General features: G+C 39.5%; 2 protein-coding genes across 2 annotated transcripts; one reads left to right on the top strand and one right to left on the bottom strand.

Moving 5' to 3' along the window:
• Positions 1–352: 352 nt before the first annotated feature.
• Positions 353–3,169, bottom strand: LOC139462321 (mitotic-spindle organizing protein 1-like). The gene is made up of 3 exons (XM_071243956.1): positions 3,100–3,169; positions 1,611–1,756; positions 353–692 (listed from the first exon to the last, which is right to left on the bottom strand). Exons 1-3 carry the CDS (start codon positions 3,149–3,151, stop codon positions 660–662), a joined length of 231 nt encoding a protein of 76 aa, XP_071100057.1. The 5' UTR covers positions 3,152–3,169; the 3' UTR covers positions 353–659.
• Positions 3,170–3,553: 384 nt separating this feature from the next.
• Positions 3,554–19,160, top strand: LOC139462316 (uncharacterized). Its single transcript, XM_071243952.1, has 12 exons — positions 3,554–3,609; positions 5,093–5,636; positions 9,157–9,239; positions 10,285–10,418; positions 11,641–11,727; positions 12,356–12,412; positions 13,264–13,381; positions 13,700–13,796; positions 14,026–14,149; positions 14,713–15,168; positions 15,622–16,344; positions 19,075–19,160. Exons 2-12 carry the CDS (start codon positions 5,112–5,114, stop codon positions 19,158–19,160), a joined length of 2,490 nt encoding a protein of 829 aa, XP_071100053.1. The 5' UTR covers positions 3,554–3,609; positions 5,093–5,111.
• The last annotated feature ends 4,329 nt before the right edge of the window (positions 19,161–23,489 follow it).

The raw sequence follows: 23,489 nt of genomic DNA, 5'->3' as shown, positions 1-23,489 counted from the left end.
TTTAACAGTCAGTTAATTCCCTTGCCTCATGAAGATGAAACGCCTGATGAAGTGCTAATCCTCGAGTCACTGCACACTTTTATCTAGGATCACACACCTCCTGGGATTGTCTGTCTGTAGGTTAGTTTAGTTCCTGCTGGGACTTTGGTACTGGTGGCCTTGAGGGTAGACTGGGAACCTCGGGGAGCTGGCGCCGTATGCGGGGGTGGGGGATCCCTGGTCGCTACACTACCCCCTGAGGTCAGTTGTGACGGACTCCCACCAGGGTTGGATACAGTCAGTGAACTCCTTTTCGTGGGAAGATGGGAAAAACATTAAATAGATTGATACAAATTCACAACAGAACAATGTCTAATGATACAGTGTTTATTTAATACATGCATATACAATTACATCTTAACAATAACAAGCATGATTATCAATAAAACTGTAACAAAATCAGTGTTCCTCCACAAATCCTGTACTATATGCAGGACTGACTCTCTGTCCATGAACATGTTGAATATATTCACATTGTGTCCACGTATGATGAATCGCGCTATGTTTTCTGTACAGTGCTACTTCATCATGATGTTGTTGACAGCTGATGTTGGCTTCTGCATCCACAGCATCATCCACACCATCACACTCTGTCCATGCTCCCCCACAACACATCAGTGTCACGAGTAGGACTGGCCAGAACTCTCAGATGCCTACCAAAACATAAACAATGAAGTTCTTGACAGAATTACAACATAGCTATTAGTTGATTACTAGTAATTGAAGCAGGGATCTATCAAGGGTCATAACCTAAGCGTCTCAAGTAAACATGGCAAATTAGGAGAAATACCAATACTCATTATTTCGGAAAAGTGGGAATCCTATAAGTTATTATTTTTTTCTAATTTCAGCATGTTTAAAGATATATTAACCCCGCATTTAATGCAACAATAAGACACCTGTGCAAACAATGGCAATGCTAAAAGAATGAGTCACAATTATGACAATCTGAATTGGGGAATAGTAATTCTGGAATGTTTACTGAGATTTCCTCTCAACCTCAGGCCAATGTCGGCCTCATAAAATCAGTGGTAGAAACTAACATTTTTAGTCCACTAGTCCTTACAATAACATGTAGCAAAACCCTTAAAAATGGCAAATTTCTACTAGTACTTATGATACCTTAACTACCATGACTACTGGGCAGTTTGGCAAGGACTATAGGACTAGTGCCAATTTCTAACATGTCTAATGCTGAAAATGCTTCCATAAATCCCTGTGTAAAATATTCCATACCATATGTTCTCAGCTTGAATTGAATGCTGATCGAGGATAAGATATATAATTACTACAACTAAATAAACTTGTGTGTCTTTCAAAGAAAAAGTACATCTATGATCCAAATGACCTGCTTTGTCCAGACAAACCTGTGATTGATAATACAAATAACATCCTACGATATTTTGGTATAATCACATAGCACAAACCAAGTAACCAAGCCTGTCCACATGATCTATTTAGTTGCCTTTCATGACAAGCAAACATTCCTGGTACTTATCCTAACAGGGAACATCTTCACAGAGGCAAGGGAGTACATTCACTATCTGGACGAAGTTACACTGCATCATTACCTTGACAGCACTTGACTCCCGGAGTAACTCTTGAATGACGAGTGCCAGGGCTTCAGGGTTGACACCACCCTCACATAAACGTACACAAGTCGCCAGCGTCTCCCCGTCAAGTCCTGTGTTTAACAGTTTGGAGATCTCCATTAGGGCTGCAACAACAAAAACCCTATTTCAGAACATGACACATATAAAGGGAAAACCTGTATTAGCCATGTAAGACTTATGTGTCAACATGTGGTCAGATCAAGGCTACCTAAGGAGAGATGCATGGTACTGTTATGTTGCCAATACTGATTATGGTAAGTGAAATGAATGTGTATTTTCACATTTGATCATGTCTCATTGTAGACAAAAAGGTGACAGAATAATGGAGAGACATGTAGTTGCCCAGTCCCTCCCATTGATGGCTATCTTGTGCATGTGATGAAAGACTGTAAAAATTCTTAGATTGTGGCAATTCCAGATTAGAAATGATCCTATGCCTGTGCTGGTTGTACAAACGACTTAGAAGATTGGGTGGTCAGACTCGGTGACTTGGTTGATGGCATATCACTGTGCACCAGTGTTGTGGATCATTGTTCATGATATCAATCACTGGATTGTCTGGTCCAGACTCATCATTGTCACATAGCCAGAACACTGAAGTGTATGGCCCTTACTCTATGAAAGTTCATACTCCAATGAACTCACACAAAGTGAAAGTCAATTCTTAAGTTTTGATCAAGCTTATCCTAACCACTATCCTCACTTTGCCTTTGGAACCCCTTTCTAATCAAGCTCCATCTTTTCACATGGCCCAAGTCTAGTTTGAACAGGGTCAGGCAGACCTTCGAAATCAACGGCCTCTTTACAATCATTAGGATTAGTATGTGTACCTTTCCAATCAAATACCCCATTCTGTCCTTTAGGGTAGTTGTGACTTTAGGGAAGAGGTAAGTTATCTGCACATGCATTTAATGAATGCTGATTAAAAAGGTAGCATGAATAATCAGTGATAATGTGTGATAGCTTTAGGTAACGTAAATTTGTAATAATAAACTCATCTGCCATGCCAAACTGGAAACATGAGTTTGATGATCCTCTACCACCAACAATGCTTACTGGAATATGAAAAGGTCCCTCTTCTAAAGTGCTGTACTACCCCAAGTTCACTATTATGTAAATGACATAAGACAAGATCCTGGACTGACGGGTTACTGTTCAAAGAAAACAATGATAAGCAGGTACGTCAGAGTGTTGCTGTCATCAAAATGAGTTTCGCAGTTTTCGAGTTTAACTCATTAGCCTAGCTCATATAACACAACCAGGGGCAGGATATCTGAATGATCCGCTAAGTTGTCTGTGAAGATACTGAATTGCTGAAGATTATCAGACATTAGCAACTTAGCTAGGACAACGTCAGATGGTCAGAATTGTTTTGAACAGCAAGGTTATTCTCCCCAAGCTATGTCCCCAAGTGATTTTGCAGATATGGCGTTAAAACAGGGCTTACTTTCCATGGTTTCTCGAGCAGAGGGAACTCTCGATCTACCAGTGTCCGCCATTTTTCAAACAAGGACTGTACAGCAGTAAATTATTTGTGAAAATAAAATTGACATCTCCATGCGTTGAAGTTTTCATCACTTACACGCAAAAAAATCAAGACAAAATAACGTAATGTTTATAAGTGCCCACAATTGCAGAAACAATTTATTTCAGAATTTATCAACGCAATGTCCCCACACATACTTTTGCAAACCTCATCGATATTCATAAATAACACGTGAACACTTTTCAAATATAAAACTCGTTGTATAACTTAAGCGTTTCTGTGTTTTTTCCTAACTATTTCTTTATCTAGTTTCAATATAGATGAGTATAATCTTAGAACATCAAGTATTGAGGAACCCGGAAGTACAATTTCATTGGCTGCAAAAGCAGCGGCAGTTCAAAATCTGACGGGAACCCTGGAGCAAGTCTGGACAAATTCGCCGTGAATGTTTACAAACGATACGCTTAAATGGTACTTCATTTCAACTCCTGTTTGAACAAATTCACTCTCAATTCTGATGAAATAGTCTATTTGCTGATGATCTGTGATAACCGTGGCATTATCTTCAGTGAAAGTGTAAAACTGAACACGTGAATGGGATTTCTGAAGATCATGCCACAGGTTGAAATGTTCCCCATGTAAACAACTAATATGCTCTACGAAAGGTGACACTCCAAGGTGGAGTTTGGCATGTTATATGTAGATGTTCATGATCATGAAGACAAGAAAACCTAAGTATCATAAATTGTATAATCGTTTTCTGTTTGATCTACCAATAACATTACGATAACAAACATCCACACGTGTGTGATTTATTCGGACTGGAATTGGAACATAGAATTTATTTGTCTTTTCTGGCCACCTATCTACCAACGTGGCAATGTACCATTGTTAGATGCTACTAATTCACTAGTACTGTTGTGGCATGCTATAAGTCTGCTAATAATATTCAACACAATTACAGTAAATTCTACAGACCCAAAATGATAAAAACGTATCCTAAATATATATATATATATATATATATATATATATATATATATATATATATATATATATATATATATATCATCTGAAGGTACTGCTGTACAGAATATTGAAGGGCTATTTAGACTTTTTTTTCAGTGTCATTTCTTATATTGGTAATTGTTCTGCTTTGCCCATCTTATTTTAATTTACGTCCGAGTTTGGTGTGATTAGTCACCGATTCTAATTCTAATATTTTCTGCCATCACCCAACATGCCCAAATGTACTTCAATTTCAATATCTCCAATATATGTAATGAGATACTAAATAGTTACTCAACCATTTTGTCAACTGAACAAGATCTTCATAACTTAATGTATGTAACAAAGTAGTATCACATCTAACACTTAAATCATTCAACCCCCTCAGTGACCTAGCGGTAGAGTATCTGCCGGGGAGAGCAGAAGGTCCAGGGTTCGATCCCCGGCCATGTCATACCAAAAGACGTTAAAAGATGGTACTTGTTGTTACCCTGTCTGTCGCTAGGCATTAAGGGGCTAAAACATGGACTTGTCGGCTCGAAGTCAGTATAGTGTGTCTGAGTGAGGTTTTCATGTTAACATGGTTAAGCTGTGGCGTGGTATCTCAGTGTGCTAGCACCATCAAATTGGAATTAGTCCGGAATAGTACAAGCAGCCACACACACACATATGCACACACATCACTATGTAAGTGCAATAATCTTGGCATGATGTCAATCACTGGATTGTCTGGTCCAGACTCGATTATTTACAGACGGCATCATATAGCTGGAATATTGCTGAGTGGGGCGTTAAACAACAAACCAACCAACCAAGCAATAATCTTGAACACGACATTAAACCCCATTTCACCTTCACCACCTGTTCCAGTTTCCATTGTTTCCAATCTACTGTTATACAGCTAAGAATAGGCATTATCCACTCACCAAGAACATTCCATTTTCAGAGAGAAAGCTTGCGATAATATGGAAACAGAGTCTTGTACCAGTGAAACTTTGGATACCAGATCAATTTTCACCCCTGTGCCCCACTTCGATCTCAACAATGTGACCCCGGACAAGAAAACTGACAGTCCTCACCGAGGATGTCCTGTTCCATTTTCCAAAACACAGGACTCCAACACTCCCAGCACATCTCAAAGAAGTCCAGCCCATGTCAGATTTGGAACCTGTGGACTTCGTTCAGACACATATCTCCGGCATGCACTGTCTAGTCCATATCATAAGACTGCCTCCATGATGGCGGTTCAGACTGACTGCAGCAGCCCGCTCTTGTTCAAGACTCCGATCAGAAACACTGGGTCCACTCCCAGCAGCAGCCGTGCCAAAACTCCCAGTGGTTCCAGGCTGCATCCCGGAGTAACCAATCATCTCACACCTCAGAGTCATGTGATCAGCAACCCCTTTGACATGACAGGTGACCGTGTACATTTCCCAGGATTCAGTCCTGGTTTGTTTACTGTCATGTCTACACCTGCAGGAGAAGATGGAGTAAGTAGCACGTATGAGATGTCATTGATGTTATTAGGCATACCAGGGGCACAGGTGACCCAGTCATCTGAGGTGCAGCAACTCCCTGTGCCCTTGGGCACACCAGACACTTATGACTGTGGGTATGACTGCGGGTTCGAATCCCGGTGAAGTCTGAAAGTATACCCCCCAACTCCCCCTTCAAAGTATACCTGGGGAGATTCTTGGGCCATTTGGAAGGGCGGTCAGGTAGCCTAGTGGTTGAAGCTTTCGCTCGTCATGTCGAAGACCCGCGTTCGATTCCCGACATGGGTACAATGTGTGAAGCCCATTTCTTGTGTCCCTCGCCGTGATATTGCTGGAATATTGCTAAAAGCGGCGTAAAACCATACTCACTCACTCACTGGGGCCGTTTGGAATCGATAACAATTTATTATGATCTACATCTGGGTAGATTCTGGGAACTCCCAGATTATACCCCCTGGGGTAGATTCTGGGAACTCCCAGATTATACCCCCTGGGGCAGATTCTGGGAAAGAGGGGTAGATTCTGGAAAGTCCCCAAAATCTACCCCGGTATACCCTGAAAGGGGGTGGGGAAAGTGGCATAAAACCATACTCACTTAAGGAGGGGGATAGATTTTGGCAGCTTACACTGGTTTTCCCCGATTACGTTTCTAGGTTTGTCAGCCCCATACCCGTGCTCATGGGTTTCACCGAAGTAGTATAATTTGTGAGACCTGCATCACTTCGGACTTTCCTTCTACATTAAGCTGTGATATAACTGGAATATTGTTCAAAGCGGCATTAAACCCAACTCACTCTCTATTATGCATATCGCAACATTTAGAATACACAACACATGTTACAGTTTGAAATTAAACATGAATGTCAACAATGGTCAAGTTGTCCTTGTCATAACCTTCCAGTTAAAAGTTGAAAATTTGGAGGGTTACCAGATTCAGTACTCAATTCAAGGCCCGAGGAGCAGGTCCCCCTTAATTATAAACACACGTCTGTGACAGATTTCTTTACCACAGAACATGCAGAGAAACATACAGAATATAGCTTGTTCCAAGACTTCTGTACCACACAAAAATATTTGCCTTTAACATGTGTAAGCAGAAGAACTTTGTGAAACACCATCAACACTAGGGATTAGGGGGATACACCAACTGTGCTATCCAATACGTATCACGATACCTTTCTCGTGATCCAGTATGTATCATGATACTTGCATGTGCTCTTATCTGTGGTGCATAAGCCATCTTTTTGATAGACAGGATGGTCCAAATACCTGGCACACTAACAATTTACAGTTGTTTCAAGTATGGCGCAATGGATGAAACTATTTATCTTTTCACTAGTAATTAATGTTACATTTATTAAAGAATGCATTTAAGGTAAGAATCAATACTTTTTACTTAGTGTGCGATTGTGATCGATACTTGTATCGAGAAGTAGAAAATCGCGATCCACCAATGCGTCGGTGTTTAGCCCCACTACTAATCAACGCCGTTGTTTTTTATCGAAAATCGTTTTTTGTATGACATGAAATACTAAGCCATAGGATTGGGGGTGTCAGTTCCTTTTTTGGGTCTGATTATTTCCCAGAGCCACAGATAAGCAGCGTATTTGCATAAAATACCCCTAAAAAATATTCAAAACCCTATTTCTTTCAATTACTTGCGTACAGAGACGCATGCATTAAATGAAAAACTCAAACGTATCAAAACAGCACGGGTAAATACCCAATGAAGCTTTTTCAGCATGCGTACAACGGAGCTAATTTCCCAAACAAAATTACCAGGTCATTTACTTTCCGAGGCAAGCCTAGATCTATGTATTTAGAACAGTTATATTATTTCATTTTTTTCAAAATCTTCCAATGTTCACAAATTTGGGGAAAATGCAACAGAGTGATGTATAGATGGGTGAAAAAATATTGGTTACCCAATGAAAAATGTAATTACCCAATTAAAATATAAACCCTAGAGTAAATACTCAATTGCTCAAAAAGTTATCTGAAGCTCTGATTACAAAAATACAGCTATCAGCGGCTATTATGCAATGTTTATAATCATGATGTTTACACACCTCAGCAAAGGAAGCGTCTAGTTAACATGTTTAAAAATCTCAAATTTGCCTACCAATATAAACCTGCAGCCATGCTAGAACAGGTGGAATGGATGCACATTTATGTACGGATGGTGTATCTTTTAGTGCCCGGTTATCATAATTTGTGTCTGGTGATTTTGACACAAAAAGCTGTAAATAGGTTAATGACTTAGACGAAAGACATGAAATAAGTCAATGGCAAAAGTCAATAAGTCATATCAACAAGAATGGTCGAGGAACTATAACAAAGGGATGTAATATGAGGAATATATATACGATCTGGCCAATGAACGTCGTCATATGATAAGTGTTTGACTAAGTCATTATAGTTCCTGACTGCATTTCTCTATGATGCAAAGACATGCTGCTCAGAATTCAATTACATTTTTTGTGTGGCTGTGCATTGTTTTATTAAATCAATACTGTAAGTAGGTCTAATTTACTTATCAATTATGAAATAATGAAACGTGTGTGCATTTCTATAGGTCAAAAGTCCTACTACATGTACTTAAATTGTGGTTGGACTACCGCTAGAGTAGGGTGCGCATTATACATGGGTGCGCACTATACTCGAGAAAATACGGTATATGCCAATGCATCAGTAGATCGCAATTTTTACTGCTCAATACAAGTATCAATCACAGTGGCATGCTAAGTCAAAACTATCCATACATACTTTAAATGTTTGCTTTAATAACTATTGCACCAAACACTATTTAGCATGTTTAATAATGAAAACCTAAATTATATTGTCCATTGTGCCATATTTGACAATACCAACTGTATATTGTCAGTGTGCCAGGTATTTGACAATACTGTCTTTGAAAAGATCATATGTATCCGATCGTGAGCAAATGTATCGTGATACGTATTGAATCACAGTTGGTGTATCGTCGCAGCCCTAGTTATTACTGACATTTCATCCAGACTCGAGGCTGACATAGATAAATCCCTGCATATATGTTTTATTTATTTGTTTGTTGTTTAATGATTCGCTGTGCAGAGTTATGTCCCTTGGGCACCCCAGAAACCAATGATTGTGGGTTTGAATCCCGGTTCACCCCAATTATGTTTCTAGGTTTGTCAGCACCATACCCGTGCTCGTGGGTTTCACCGAAGTGGTAAACGTCTGAGACCTGCATCACTTCGGGCTTTCCTCCCACATTAAGCTGACACGCCGTGATGTAACTGGAATACTGTTAAAAGAGGTTTTAAACCCAACTCACTCACTCAATCCTGTTATCAGTCGCAAGATAACTGGAATAACTTTTAAACCGTTCGATTTTATGGTCATGTTTTCCTATGATCAAACAGTTAGGCCTCAGTTAGGGGACACATTGTTTTCATGGCACAGGAAGTGATTAGTTATGTTAGTTGACAGTTGATCAATGTTTTATGTATATTCTGCAACTGTTGTGTTTCAGAAAACGTTCCGTTGGTCAATAGAACACATTGCTGCCCTGAACCCTGCGAACATCGAGGACATGCCGGAACAGCATGATCACGGGTTAGTGAGTCCGATTACCACACCCAGGAGAATCACATGACCCTCTATATCTTTGCAATATATGTCCCTGGCACTATGTCGTGAAACCAGGTCATTTGAAACCAGGTAATTGACAGTTACATGTTAAGTTTCAAATCAATCTGAATATTTGTCAGACAGACTGCCTGTCTGTCTATAGCTTTTTAAACCATGGCTCCTTTGTCGTGGTCGAACTAACTGAATTGTTAGTCAAACACCACTTGGCAATGACTGAACTTCTTTTTTTCCCTATCATTTATCTTGATGACAGGTGACAATACTCATTGGATAAGCAAGGATATACCTAAATAATCTAGTAACATAAATTGCATCATTGTTTGAATCACAAATAACATGAATAACAAAATTCAAGTAGTTTCCACTAATATACAATTTCAAAGACTAGTGCTATAACTTGTATATGTATTATAATAGTTATTTGATAAAAGATAATTTCAAATGCTTTTGGCTACCTACAATATTGGCTTGACTTCTTGATTTTACTCCTGGCTACCTGGAAAACAATACTTGTAGCCATATGGCTTGGTATAAATTTAAACTTTGAGGCCTGGGTTTAAGTATGTTTGACCACTCGTGGTTTAATTAACCATTTCAACGATTGGACACTAGGTCCTTGTGGTCTAACCTATAAGTAGCACCTCGTGGAGCTGGCTTATTGGAGGTCACATTAGCAGGGTTTATTGTTTCATCATTAGAAGTATCAAAACAGAGATTGTTTTTATTTCTAGCAAGTGTAAGTACTGATTGAAATCGTGAAATGTCTGCACTTATGTAGTAAAACATATCTTTTATTTCAGATATAGTTCATTTTTAAGTATGTGAGGTGAAATAGTTACAATATCCCTTCTGCTGATTTTGTATGGGGTGACATGACAATTCCTGACAGGACAATCATCAAATGATCATTTCTTGTATAAAATTACTTAATGCTGCTGTACATGACAATATACAATTTAAGAATGTGATTGAAGTGATTCAATGCGTTCTTGTTGCATCTTCCCTACAGACTGGACCGAGAGGCGGAGGAGCGAGCACAGCAGGCCATCTCTCACTACTTTGCCTCCCAACTCATCGTGCCCTCCCCCTGGAACGCCCCAGAGAGGAAGTACATCAGCCCCTGCACCCCAGTCACCCAGTCAGGTAGGTCATGTTAGTGCCCCCACAGTCAGTCAGGTAGGTCGTGTTAGTGCCCCCACACCCCAGTCAGGTAGGTCGTGTTAGTTCCCCCACACCCCAGTCAGGTAGGTTGTGTTAGTGCCCCCACACCCAGTCACTCAGTCAGGTAGGTCGTGTTAGTGCCCCCACACCCAGTCAGGTAGGTCGTGTTAGTGCCCCCACACCCAGTCAGGTAGGTCGTGTTAGTGCCCCCACACCCAGTCAGGTAGGTCGTGTTAGTGCCCCCACACCCAGTCAGGTAGGTCGTGTTAGTGCCCCCACACCCAGTCAGGTAGGTCGTGTTAGTGCCCCCACACCCAGTCAGGTAGGTCGTGTTAGTGCCCCCACACCCCAGTCAGGTAGGTCGTGTTAGTGCCCCCACACCCCAGTCAGGTAGGTCAGGTTAGTGCCCCCACACCAAGTCAGGTAGGTCGTGTTAGTGCCCCCACGCTCAGTCAGGTAGGTCGTGTTAGTGCCCCCACGCTCAGTCAGGTAGGTCGTGTTATTGCCCCCACACCAAGTCAGGTAGGTCGTGTTAGTGCCCCCACACCCAGTCAGGTAGGTCCTGTTAGTGCCCCCACACCCAGTCAGGTAGGTCCTGTTAGTGCCCCCACACCCAGTCAGGTAGGTTGTGTTAGTGACCCTGATCTCCTTGATAAAAAACGGAATTTATGGTTCCAGCAATAATAATGTTTTCACCATCACATATGTGTTTCATATTTGAGCTTATTGTTGTGACATTGTGATGCAGGACAGGGTACTTGGGACCTTTTCTGCCCTGAAATCCTCTAATGACCTTCAATAACTGTTGTGACATTGAGATACGGTACAGGGTACTTGGGACCTTTTCTGCCCTGAAATCCTCTAATGACCTTCAATGACTGTTGTGACATTGTGATGCAGGACAGGGTACGTGGGACCTTTTCTGCCCTGAAATCCTCTAATGACCTTCAATAACTGTTGTGACATTTTGATCCGGTACAGGGTACTTGGGACCTTTTCTGCCCTGAAATCCTCTAATGACCTTCAATAACTGTTGTGACATTGTGATGCAGGACAGGGTACGTGGGACCTTTTCTGCCCTGAAATCCTCTAATGACCTTCAATGACTGTTGTGACATTGAGATACGGTACAGGGTACTTGGGACCTTTTCTGCCCTGAAATCCTCTAATGACCTTCAATAACTGTTGTGACATTGTGATGCAGGAGCACACAGACCGATGCAGATATTTCCGGAGGATCTGCAAGGCTCCATACAGAAGGAGCTGAACAAGCTCCGCAAAAGTCAGGAAGGTGAGTGTCTCCCCATCCATAATACCGATGTTACCCTTCTCGCTACAAGGGCCGCCTCTGTGGTCTAGTGGTAGAGCGTCCACCCTGAGAGCGGAAGGTCAGGGGTTTGATCACGAAAAGACATAAAAAGATGGTACTTGTTGTTACGCTTGGCATTGAGGGGCTGAAACAAGGACTGGTTGACTCGGAGATAGTATACTGTGTCTGTGTGGGGTATAGCATTATAAAATCGGCATTAGTCCAGACTAGTACAAGCAGCTACACACACACTCACACACACATGTGCATGCACGTCACCATATATATAAGTGCAATCATCTTGGACACGACATGAAATCTGATCTCACCTCACCTCACCTCACCTCACCTCACCTCACCTCACCTCACCTCACCTCACCTCACCTCACCTCACCTCACCTCACCTCACCTCACCTCACCTCATATACTTACTATAAAGGGCTGAGTTTCAGTAAGGCTTTCGTGAGAGGAAATGGGGGCATGGGTGTCCCAGTTGCCAAAAGCACTGCTATTTGCTGTGTAGAGTTCCATCCCTTAGTAAGGCCTGAAACCTATGATCATGGTTTCAAATCCAAGGTTCATATTTCTATGTGCCTTTTTCTTATTCCAGTGTCTTGTCAAACAACCTTGTCCCTGCCGGTGGACTTTGACATGCAGAGCGTGCTGGGTGAGTCCCTATCTTTCTTTTACGTAAGTTTCAACTCGACCACTGAATTTTAAGTCCTTGAGTATCCAGGGCTGAGAATTTGCTGTGGATCTGCAGAATTCAGTGACGCCAAGGGTCACTTTTGTGGCACATGCTATTACAATATACACATAAATCATATAATCACCCAGAGCCCTTAGCTAACTATCAGTAGGGGTGAAACGATACAGCAAGGTCATGATACGATACATATCATGATACATAGGTCATGATACCATACGTATTGCGATACGCACATTGCATCAGATGCAAACTTCTTGACAATAAATATTTCAGAGCAAGTTCAAAAGGAAAAGCTAGCTGTGGACACATGTTTGTAGCTGCTATTTTTATTAGTGAACGTGAAATGCTAATTACAACACATTTTGCGATATCTGACTGACAAAAACGTCAGGGGTCATTTAACGAGTAGTAAGTAATTTACATCAGCAAGTGTATCATCTTGTATTGATACAGAAAAAAATGGATCGCATATCGTATCGTCACATGAAAACTCACGATGCACCGGTGAACAGATGTATCGTTTCACCCCAAACTTTCAGGATGTGATTACCCAGTGTCGTGGTTCATGGGTCTGAGTAGATGTCAAAATGGAATTGATGATTTAGGATGTGAATTCAAATGAAACAAAAACTAAATAAATTCCAATCTAAGCCCCTCATCATGTACATGCCAGATGTGCATCTATCATGTCTACCGGCCTCCTTAATATAGCTGGAATAGTGCTGACTTAGGCGTAATAGTACATTAGCTCACTCCTTAATAAATGGCTTCAATCATGCATACAACTGACACAAGCATTTGCCACCCAGGAGAGTACATGAACGCTGAAGCGACCGAGGAGACTAATCAGGAAGCTCTCAGCACATCCTCGTTGCGACGGAAACTCTTCTTCCAAGGGGAAACAAGCACAGCTCTAAGTCCTGTCAAGTAGGTTTATTGACCACATTGGTGAACACCTTTCACTTGCACCACTTTTGGCTTTCCTCCCACATTAAGCTGACATGCTGCGATATAACCAAAATATTGTTTCTGTCAGTTCTAAAGTGGAACTGAGGTAAATTTACGTTTTAGTAATTATTTTTAAAAAAAACGTTTAACTAATTTAACAAGATTAAGCTGACATGCTGTGATATAACTGAAATACTGTTCAAAGCAGCGTAAAACACTACTCACCTCACCTAAATTACCTTAATTCTTGCCTTGAATCCTATATGATGGCGTGCTATGTTGTTACCATGGTTACAGGAGTGAAACAAAGCTACTAGAAGAGTCTCCACCATCATCACCTCTAGCGCAGACCACACCAGAATGGGACAAACAGACGTACAGGACGTCATCATCGGTAATATATGCCTCGTGTAGCATATGACTTGTTAGTGATGTCCTGATGATCAAATGTAGTCAATAGTTGGGCAACACCAACCAAGCCATTGATCATAAAATTACATAATTGTTGAGTCAGAAAAAAACAATAGAAAAAGATTTCAGTTTGAAGAGAGAACTTTTTGATTTCCTGTTACTGGTATTTCCACCTATTTTTTTGTTCATATTTCTCGCTTTGTTCGTTACAGGGTCAGTTTTCGTCAAGTCCCATCAAAGGTCCTTCTGAACCATTCTTCAGGAGAACATCATCAGAAGCTGACTTCCTGGCCTCACCAGAGTTATCTCCCATTAACAAAAAGCGCTCAAACAGAGGTAATAATACCATTTTCAGAAATTGTGTATAGATTAAGCGTGTACTCTTTTTGTTTTGGTAACATTTCTGATTCGAAAACTGTGATGTGCTCTTCGTGTTTTTGAAGTGTCAGTTTGAATCACACAATTTAAAGACCCGTGAAGATCTGGGGTAGAATAGGTCTTCAGCAACCCATGCTTACCTCAAAAGGCGACTGTGCTTGTCATAAGAGGCAACTAACAGGATAGGGGGTCAGACTGGCTGACTTGGTTAATGCATGTCATCGTATCCAAATTGCGTGGATCGATGCTCACTGGATTGTCTTGTCCAGACATGATTATTTACAGACCGCCATCATATAGCTGGAATCTTGCTGAGTGGGACGTTAAACAACAAACAAACCATCTTCCTGCGGCAAAGATGTTAAGAAACTGGACTTTCTTATAAAGTCAGTTAACACCTTTGCCGCAGGAAGATGGAAACAAACAAATAAAACAAACCCACAACATTAAGCTAAAACACAGTTCAGATGAGCATTAACTAATTCTTTCTCCATGCTCAGTCACCTCTCTCTTGTTTCCAGGTGCCTTCTGTCGGTCGTCTGGATGTGGAGTGCCAAATGTGGAAGAAAGCTTTTCATTTAACTGTAATACCAAGCGACGGTTGTCTCCCTTGCCAATGCCAGACATGTCCCCTATAGGCTGTGATCCTGATGACGAATATGACATAAAGAGACAGTTATCTCCCTTACCCATGCCGGACATGTCTCCGATTAGTTGTGATCCTAAGGACAGAGGTGATGTGAGACAGAGATTATCTCCCTTACCCATGCCGGACATGTCTCCGATTAGTTGTGAATCTGGGGAGGGAAGTGGCTCACACCGACGTCCATCACCCCTGTCTGTGCCAAACATGTCACCAATCTGCCAAATAGCGAGAGAAACACTGGACGAGCAACACCAGTTGCCAGATGTGTCTCCCATCACATTCAAGCCCGCTTCTGAGGAGGGGGATAATCTGGGTGCTTCATACTTGCCAGGTACAGTAATTAGGGGTTTAATAAATTCTGATTTTTTTTCATAACGGACAGCATATTTTTTCGGTACTTGCTTTGAAACATTCAGTTATTTTCTCTGAAAGCGAGAGCAGAACAATTAAAGTTAATACACAACACAAATTTATTCAGAATATTCAACAATTTTGTTCATGTTTTTTTAAACCTTGAGGAAAATGTATTTTATTCCAGTATTTTCTAGCACAATTTGTGTTGGGTTTTAAACATTTTCAACCCTTGCTAATTGTAGCTTTATCCCTTGGATTGTTATCTGTTGTCAACACTCAGCTCACCTCACCTCACCTCACCTCACCTCACCTCACCTCACCTCACCTCACCTCACCTCACCTCACCTCATTGCTTATGATAGATTTAGATTACCTGGTAACAGACTTCTGAATACATCTAATTTAATTAAAGATTTGTTTTTTGTTAAAGAACCCAGATCCGAGCACCTAGCTGATGAATCGTCAACACCACAAGCGGAAGACTGCAGACAACTGAACAGAATTCCCTCCCTTGGTGCTACAGATCCTGCCACTAGAGGGCCAGTGATGGCTTTCAGGAAATCCATTGCTATGGAAACCGACTCATCCAGTCAGGATGGGTTCTACTTCCAAGTAGACAATAAGACCTACACCTTCAACTATGGTCAGGACATCTCAATTGACGACATGGACACAACTAGCGACTATGCACCCCAGCCTAGTTCAGCCAATCAGGACACAGGATACCAAACTGCAAGTCTCCAAATGACCAATCACGATACAGGACTTCATACAAATCTGACCAGTCAGTTTAGCTCTCTGCCTTTCAAATCCGAGTCCAGTATAGATCAAAATGAGTTGGAGGACAGTGTGACCTCTAAAGATTGTCCACGTGTGTGTTCTGACTTCGATCAGCCCAGTGACAGTGATCTCTTACAAAGTGACTCAGGTCTGGCAGAAGACAGAGTGTTAGAACGTGCACGGAAGATTTTAGCTCGCACCAGTAACCAGTGTCCAACTCAAACATGTGAACTAGACAACAGTGTTAGCCAATCAGCATCGCTTCCAATCCAGCCAATCAGCTCCTCGACACCAACAAAACGATGCAGACGGCGAATAGAAAGAAAAATCGCTGTCATAGATAAGCCATCCAAAGGGAATTGTCAGCTTGCCAGTAAGTAGACCCATCTTGATTCAGTGTATCATTGGTAGATTTCTCCTTGCACATAACATTGTTTAGTTGGTAGAAGTATAAGGCATAAAAGAAGTAAAGAATTGTTTCTCGGGCCATGCAGGCAGTGACTTTTGAAAACATAGTGAGGGCAGCGGTGGTTTTTTTGCATATTCAAACTTAACTAGTATGTAACCAAATAAACAGTTGTGTACCATCAACCTGGGAATGGGCCTCCCTACATAAACAGGCATACAAACTCCTATTGCTGCCATGACCATATTACAAGATGCGCATCAAAGCAGTGCACATGTACAGGGAAGTAACTGCATGCTATATTGGATTGCATAGTTTTTAAATATTAGGATTTTAATTTTTTTGAAAATGGAATAAAAAACAAAATGTGCAGCAGACTTTATGATGATGTGGTCACGGCCTGAGAACCAAAACTATTATTTTTTTAGCCTGAAATGCATTATGTTTTCAACCTCCATATATTGTACATGATCATGATGATACTTAAATGTGTGTATGGCAAAACTGCAACAATATAACATTCAACATGTTCATGACCTGTAAGATTTTCATAGCCATTATTCACTAATACTATAGATCATGGCTAGACATGCCCGCTTGTCCGTTGGTCAGAGACTAGTAACAATCTAGACCGACTCATTTTATCCTAAAATCTAGGTATCTTATTTAACCACTTGTCCCATCTTCCCGAGCTAGTACGAGTTATGTCCCTTCTATATCGCTCCTATTGACCAATCAGATTCCAGTCTGATATCACTTGCAATTGCTTCGAATAAAATACTGGCGCCCAGTGAAGACAGTATGATCAATAATGAAGATCTATCTTGTAATAATTGGGTCTTACATAGCTTAGTGCATCAAATCATGTGAGCGCCTTGATTAGAAACACAAAACGATATGTGAAATATCTGTCCATGCACAGTTGACGGTACACAGGCAGTTTACAAACTGGACTCGTTAGTCCACCCAAAATATAACTCCTTAAGTCCAACCTAGTTTGGCAATGGCGGAAACTGGACTATGATAGTCAGTTTACGCGGGAAGATGACTTCCGAAATGAGCTGCAGACAACCTGGATATGGCCAATGATGTCTACCCTGGTTGACTGATCAATTCTGATTTATCAAGCTGTACTATTTACGATTCCATGTTTTTATGCACTTTAATTCCATGAAAGGTTCCATATTATTGCCATCAACCAGTTTGTGTAATCTTTAGTGATCATGAGTGATCTTCTGGGCCTCTTCCACAAAACTGTCATAGCGCTACAACTGTGGTAACTCTGTTAAAGTGTGAGAGTTATGATGGTCTTAGTGCTATGATCGCTTTGAGCAACGGGGCCCTGGTGATTGTTATCTTTTGTGCTTGCCCTAACCATAATAAAGCTGATTCATATGTAATACCCATTTACCCACAGGTTTAGAAATAACCGATTTCATAGAAATTGTATGTGCACCAGTGCAAATGCTTGTCGTAGAGGCAGCTGACAGGATCGTAAGAGGTGGTCAGGCTCGCTCAATTGGTTGATGCATTTCATTGTATCCCAATTGCATGGATCAATGATCATGATGTCAATCATTGGATTGTCTGGTCCAAGATCGATTATTTACAGACCGCCGTCATATATCTTTAATATTGCTGAGTGTCATTAAAGGGCAAGTTCACACGGAAATGAACCATTTTTTGTTGTATTATTTCCACATTAAAAGTGTTAACATAGACATGATAGAAGTGTCATAGACAAAAATATAAAAACATCATATTTAATTAACATATTTTTTGCACTAAAACGATTTATATTTTTCACATTTACCAAGTGTTCTATTTCCATAACAAAAACACCATGGCTTATGCCCCTTGCAATATGACGTCATTGGTGCCAATTGATAAACATTATGACGTCATCATGCTTTGCCGCTTCACTGGTGTAGGTACAGTTTTGTGATTCTAGCATCTCAGATGCCAGCCAGAATTGTGTTATGCTGAGTCACCACTGCGTCGGAGTACGTCGTAGACCATGTTGTTTTACCGCAAATCAGCAACTTATTTTGAAATTATAAACGGGCATTCCGCCAACCTTGCCAAACTCCACGATGACAGTTACATCATGATCATTTGCCATCACCCTTTCTTTTGGAAGTATCGTGGTATTTTTGAGTCCTATAAAGCTCTCGAACCCACACGACACCAGTTCGCAGGGACTAGATGAATAGTGTTTTTAAATATTTAACTTAAATACCCACATCTGTAAAAACTAGTGGGTAACAGAAATTTGAATACGCAGATAGAATTACTGATACCCAATGATTTTAAAATGCATGGGTAAAATACCCACAACACCAAAGGCTTATCTGGAACTCTGGAATAGACAGGGACCCAGTTGAATTGGCACCAATTACGTCATAATCTAAGGGGGATAACTCAGGCCTATTTCGCTCGTAAAACGAAGGCCTCATAACGTTATATCACTTTCACACTATTGTGAGCTTCCTACTTTCACTGTGAAAAAAAATGAGTGTATATTTTCAAACACAGATACTAACTAATTCTAAAATTGCGTTTTGTTTAGAAAAAGAAAGAAAGTGATTTTTGCGTGTACACTTCCCCTTTAAACAAGAAACAAACAAACATTGTGATCATAAGGATAAAACAGGTTGACCTTTTGTATCTAATGAACTCAACAATGTACATTTTCAGGTGACGTGGCTACAGAGCTGTTGAAACGAGCTGGAGAAGACCTCGCGAAGTATTGCCCTGAAGCGAAGCCCATGTCTGCATCATGACGATGTGTCAGTCATTAGCCACGACATGACGACATGATCAGATGGGACACATTTTGTCTGTTTGTCATGTCACTCACTCACTCACTAACTCAGTTTTGACTCAATTTTCTTGATGACCCACACACATTGTTTAAAGACTGGAATCTCCTCAGCACATGAGTGCTAAAACATATAGCCATATTATTTATACCAAATCATTGCAACAGAGCTCCAGATAACTTTTGGAGCAATTGAGTTTTTACTCAAGGGTTTCTATTTTAATTGGGTTATTACATTTTTCATTGGGTTACCAATATTTTTTCACTCATCTATTCATCATTCTATTGGTTTTTTTCCCCAAATTAGTGAACTTTTTAAGATTTGAAAAAAATGAAAAATGTTTTAGATGTATATAACTGTTCTAAATAAATGGGCTTGACCCAGAAAGTAAATTAGCTCGTAATTGTGTTTCGGAAATTAGCTCCTTTGTACGCATGCTGAAAACGCTTCATTGGGAATTTACACAAGCTATTTTTATACATTTGAGTTTTTCATTTAATGCATGCTTTTTGGTACACAAGTTAATTGAAAGTAATTGGGTTTTGAATATTTGGGGTGGGGGGTAGGGTTATTTTACACAAATATGCTGCTTATCTGTAGCTCTGTTGCAAATGCCAAACCTATTTGCGAAGTTAGTCTGTGATAGAGCATTCAGAATACATCATTAGCTGGAGCTAATCTACTTTTTGTTTGAAAACAGAATCAGGAAGTTTTACAGTGATGAGGTATCCATTTCGCCTTACAATTGGGATCTTTTTCTTCAAGTTTGTAATTGAGAATCTGTATTGATTATTAATATGTAGAGTTATCAATGTTGAACTAACAAGTTAATTATAATATAAAAGCATTAGAATTTACAACTCCATACCTCAATGCATATATGATCTCATAACGGTTAACCCCTTCAATGTGAAAATGGAATCACCCATACTATGTATGGGATGGTCCAAGTTTGACCTGAAGGGGATAATCCACTCATATCAGTGATTGGTTGGTTATCAAGACCCATTTAATTTATTACCCAGTGGATTTTTTCACTTTTGTTTAGCCATTGTATCTGTTTTGTGATAGGCTCCTGCAACCCGTTCAACAAAGCGATCTTAGTGCTAAGTTGGTCGTAACTCCCATACTTCATCATAGGCTTACGATCAACGTAGAACTAAGATCGGTTTGTGGAACAGGGCCCTGAACATTAGACCACACTATTCTTATTTTAAGGTGTACAGACTTTTCCCGATTAGCTGTGGTCATTTGAAATGAAAACACATCTGAAATTTTTTTAGCACATTTTTTTTTTTTTTAATTGTCATAATTAATTTTTTTGGTTTGGCATGTTTAGTGGGCAAAAACATATATGGTATAATTGCTTTAAGTGCAGGATGTTTCGTATTGTGTTTGTTATATACGTACATACCGTTCTTACTTCTGAGAGGATTTTATAAGAAGATTACAGTGGCCAGAGACAACAGACAGTGCATTTGATAAATTATTATATGAAAAAGTTTATATGATTTTTGAAGGTGTATCATGTTATTTTTCTAAGCCATCAAAGATATACTGAAAAAGAAAAGTTAGGGATCATGAGTATTTTGAGGGATTTTTTTATGAAATTGTGCGCTCAGTCTACTCTACAAAAGAATATTTTGTTCAGTATATATTTCAATTATAAGTTTTTCTTTCTGGTTTTGGACCTGTCACTCAATACTGTAAACACTAAAATATGATAGGTTCTGTGTAAAGCACCCTTCTTGGAGGTATATTTAACAAAAGAGTTTGGATAATTATTTATCAGAACCCTTTATTTTCTAGTGTTACTGTAGTGTTGGGGTGTCAGAGTGGTGATAAACACTTACCTACCGTTTGTGGTTTAAACTGTTTGTGGTTTGTGTTGGGGAAATTTAAGATACACGGTACTCTTGCAACACTAATTGAAGCTGTATTGCAGAGACTCTTGGCAAAGGTCAACAGTAGTAGGGTCAATTTTTATATTGTGTTCTCGCTCCGATTGTTGAGTGAAGAATAGGATTGGAAGAATTTACAGTCTCCATTTCCACGTTTTGTTTTGTTCGGTTAGATGTGATAGCACCTTTGATGCAGACCTATGTCATCCATTATGTTCACCATGGAACAGTTTTTCATAATGGTTTCATTTTTATTCATGATTAAGATTCTACCGAGAAGTCGTACATACATAATCATAATAACATGATCACCAGGGTTTGAGATTTATTTTTAAAATATTAATTTCATGTCGACAGTTTTAATTCATAAGGATAAGTCTGTGTTCTATTCACTGAAAAAGAATGGCATTTTTCATGATTTTTAAATGTGCAGGGGTGGAGAAATGTTGCCAGTATATGTCAGTGATTTTGTGTTCATTTTCTTTTTGAATAATGTTGATAATATTGAGACCAAAGCAGGGAGAATTTATTCGGTTTACCGTCAACTTTGACCTTTAACAAAAAATTGTTTTTAAAAATCAATTGTGGAGTATATCAGGTATATAATATATTTTGGACAGTAACTATCTTGAAAATATTGCTCAGTCAAACAACTTCACCATGCTGACTACACTACAACGTAGTCTTGTGTATTTATTCCGTATTTATTGGATGCTAGACTGCCGCAAGTCTCATTAAGTTAGACAATGTATTCAGTAGCATGGCACAGGACCCTAGTACGTTAGCATGATAGATCACACATGATGGAGTAAGGTATACATCATTTAATTCATGAGAAATAGGGCTTTTGGTGTTTCTTAAATTGTAGGCTTTCCCTAAGAACACACCCTTAATGTGACTTTCATCAGAGATAGTGTTTCAACGTAATGTCTCGAGAGGTGCTTTCTTCTTATTTTTAACATATTGTTAACATTTAAACATCACATGGTTTTCATCTTCAATATATTTACAGTTTTTGATGACATAGAAATCATAGAATTGTTCCTTATGAGGATTGTAACTGTTGTCTTCCAAGCTTCACATTTAAACGGAAATTATTACATCTATACTTTGAGATATATAGCTTAATGTCCTGTGGAATTTATTCATATCTCTTCGATAGCTCTCAAGTTTTAATTTCCATGTGTCATCAGATTCTCTGATATTTTCACCCCGTGTTAGATTCTTTTATGTAAATCTTTTAACATGGAAAGTGAATTTGTTTATCAAATTCAGCATTACTGAAAATCATCAATATAAATTTATAAGAAAGATGAGGATTTTTCATGTACTCAAATTTTATTACAAAAGAGTTTAAAATAAAAAAAATTAAGTAAATGAACATTTTACATTCACATTAGTTTATATTTTTAGAACAGACATTTCACCCCAAATGTTCCCAAACAGTAAGAAATATGTATTTTAATAATCCATGGCTGGCTGTATCAGTGGTGTATGACCTGTGCCACATTGTAATTGTAACAATGGTTGGTGTAGCATAGATTGTAGTTCAAGTGCTCAGAAATCCATGGAACTCTGGGTTCCATCCCTTGGATGTATTTTAATTTGTCTGAAGGACAAGTTTCATGGACCATGAAGAAGTCATTATCATTTCTATCAATAAATATACAACATCATGTGTATCATTATTATCATTATTAGTATTGTCTTTATAAGATGGCATTTTGTCCATTTTATGCAAATTTGAGTGAGAGTTGATATATTTATCTTTTGTCTATTATGACCAGAATTGTAACTTTTTGTCATTTTATTTGTAATATATTTTGAAAGATGACAGAGAGAAAAAAATATGAGAGAGGGAGAGAGTTGTACATGCATTCTACATGAGTTTTGTCAAATCAGAATGACACATGCTCGTAATATTATCTCTATTTATTATCCCCCGCCCAACAAAGTTGGCGGGGGATATAGAAACGGGCTCCGTCCGTCACGTTTCATTTCTGGAGCATAACTCAGAAACCATTCAATATGTTTTCATGAAACATTGCACGTCTGTCAAGTACATGCTGAACAGGTGCCTTTTGCTAGTGAGAAATTTTAGACATTTTATTTTTTTACGTTTCCATGGCAACATCATGGACTTAGGTTCCAAACTCTTCTTTTTTTACATTTTCCATGACAAGTTCCACCTTGGATAAAAAAGGTTAGGGTTTGTTTAGATTTAACTATGTCATAAATTCTGCAACAGGGGCGGGGGATATCGCCACGTTAGTGGCAAACTCTTGTTAGAACTAACCGAGTTAAAAAATTTATGTGGACTAGTGGAGATATCACATCTTGTGCACCAGTATATTGTTTCCGGCATCTGGACGGCATTTGAATCTTATTG

Source organism: Haliotis cracherodii, unplaced genomic scaffold (genome assembly GCF_022045235.1).
Source record: "Haliotis cracherodii isolate W230 unplaced genomic scaffold, xgHalCrac1.p SCAF_15, whole genome shotgun sequence".
Classification (NCBI taxonomy): Eukaryota; Metazoa; Mollusca; class Gastropoda; order Lepetellida; family Haliotidae; genus Haliotis; species Haliotis cracherodii.
This window is presented reverse-complemented; position numbering and strand designations above follow the sequence as displayed.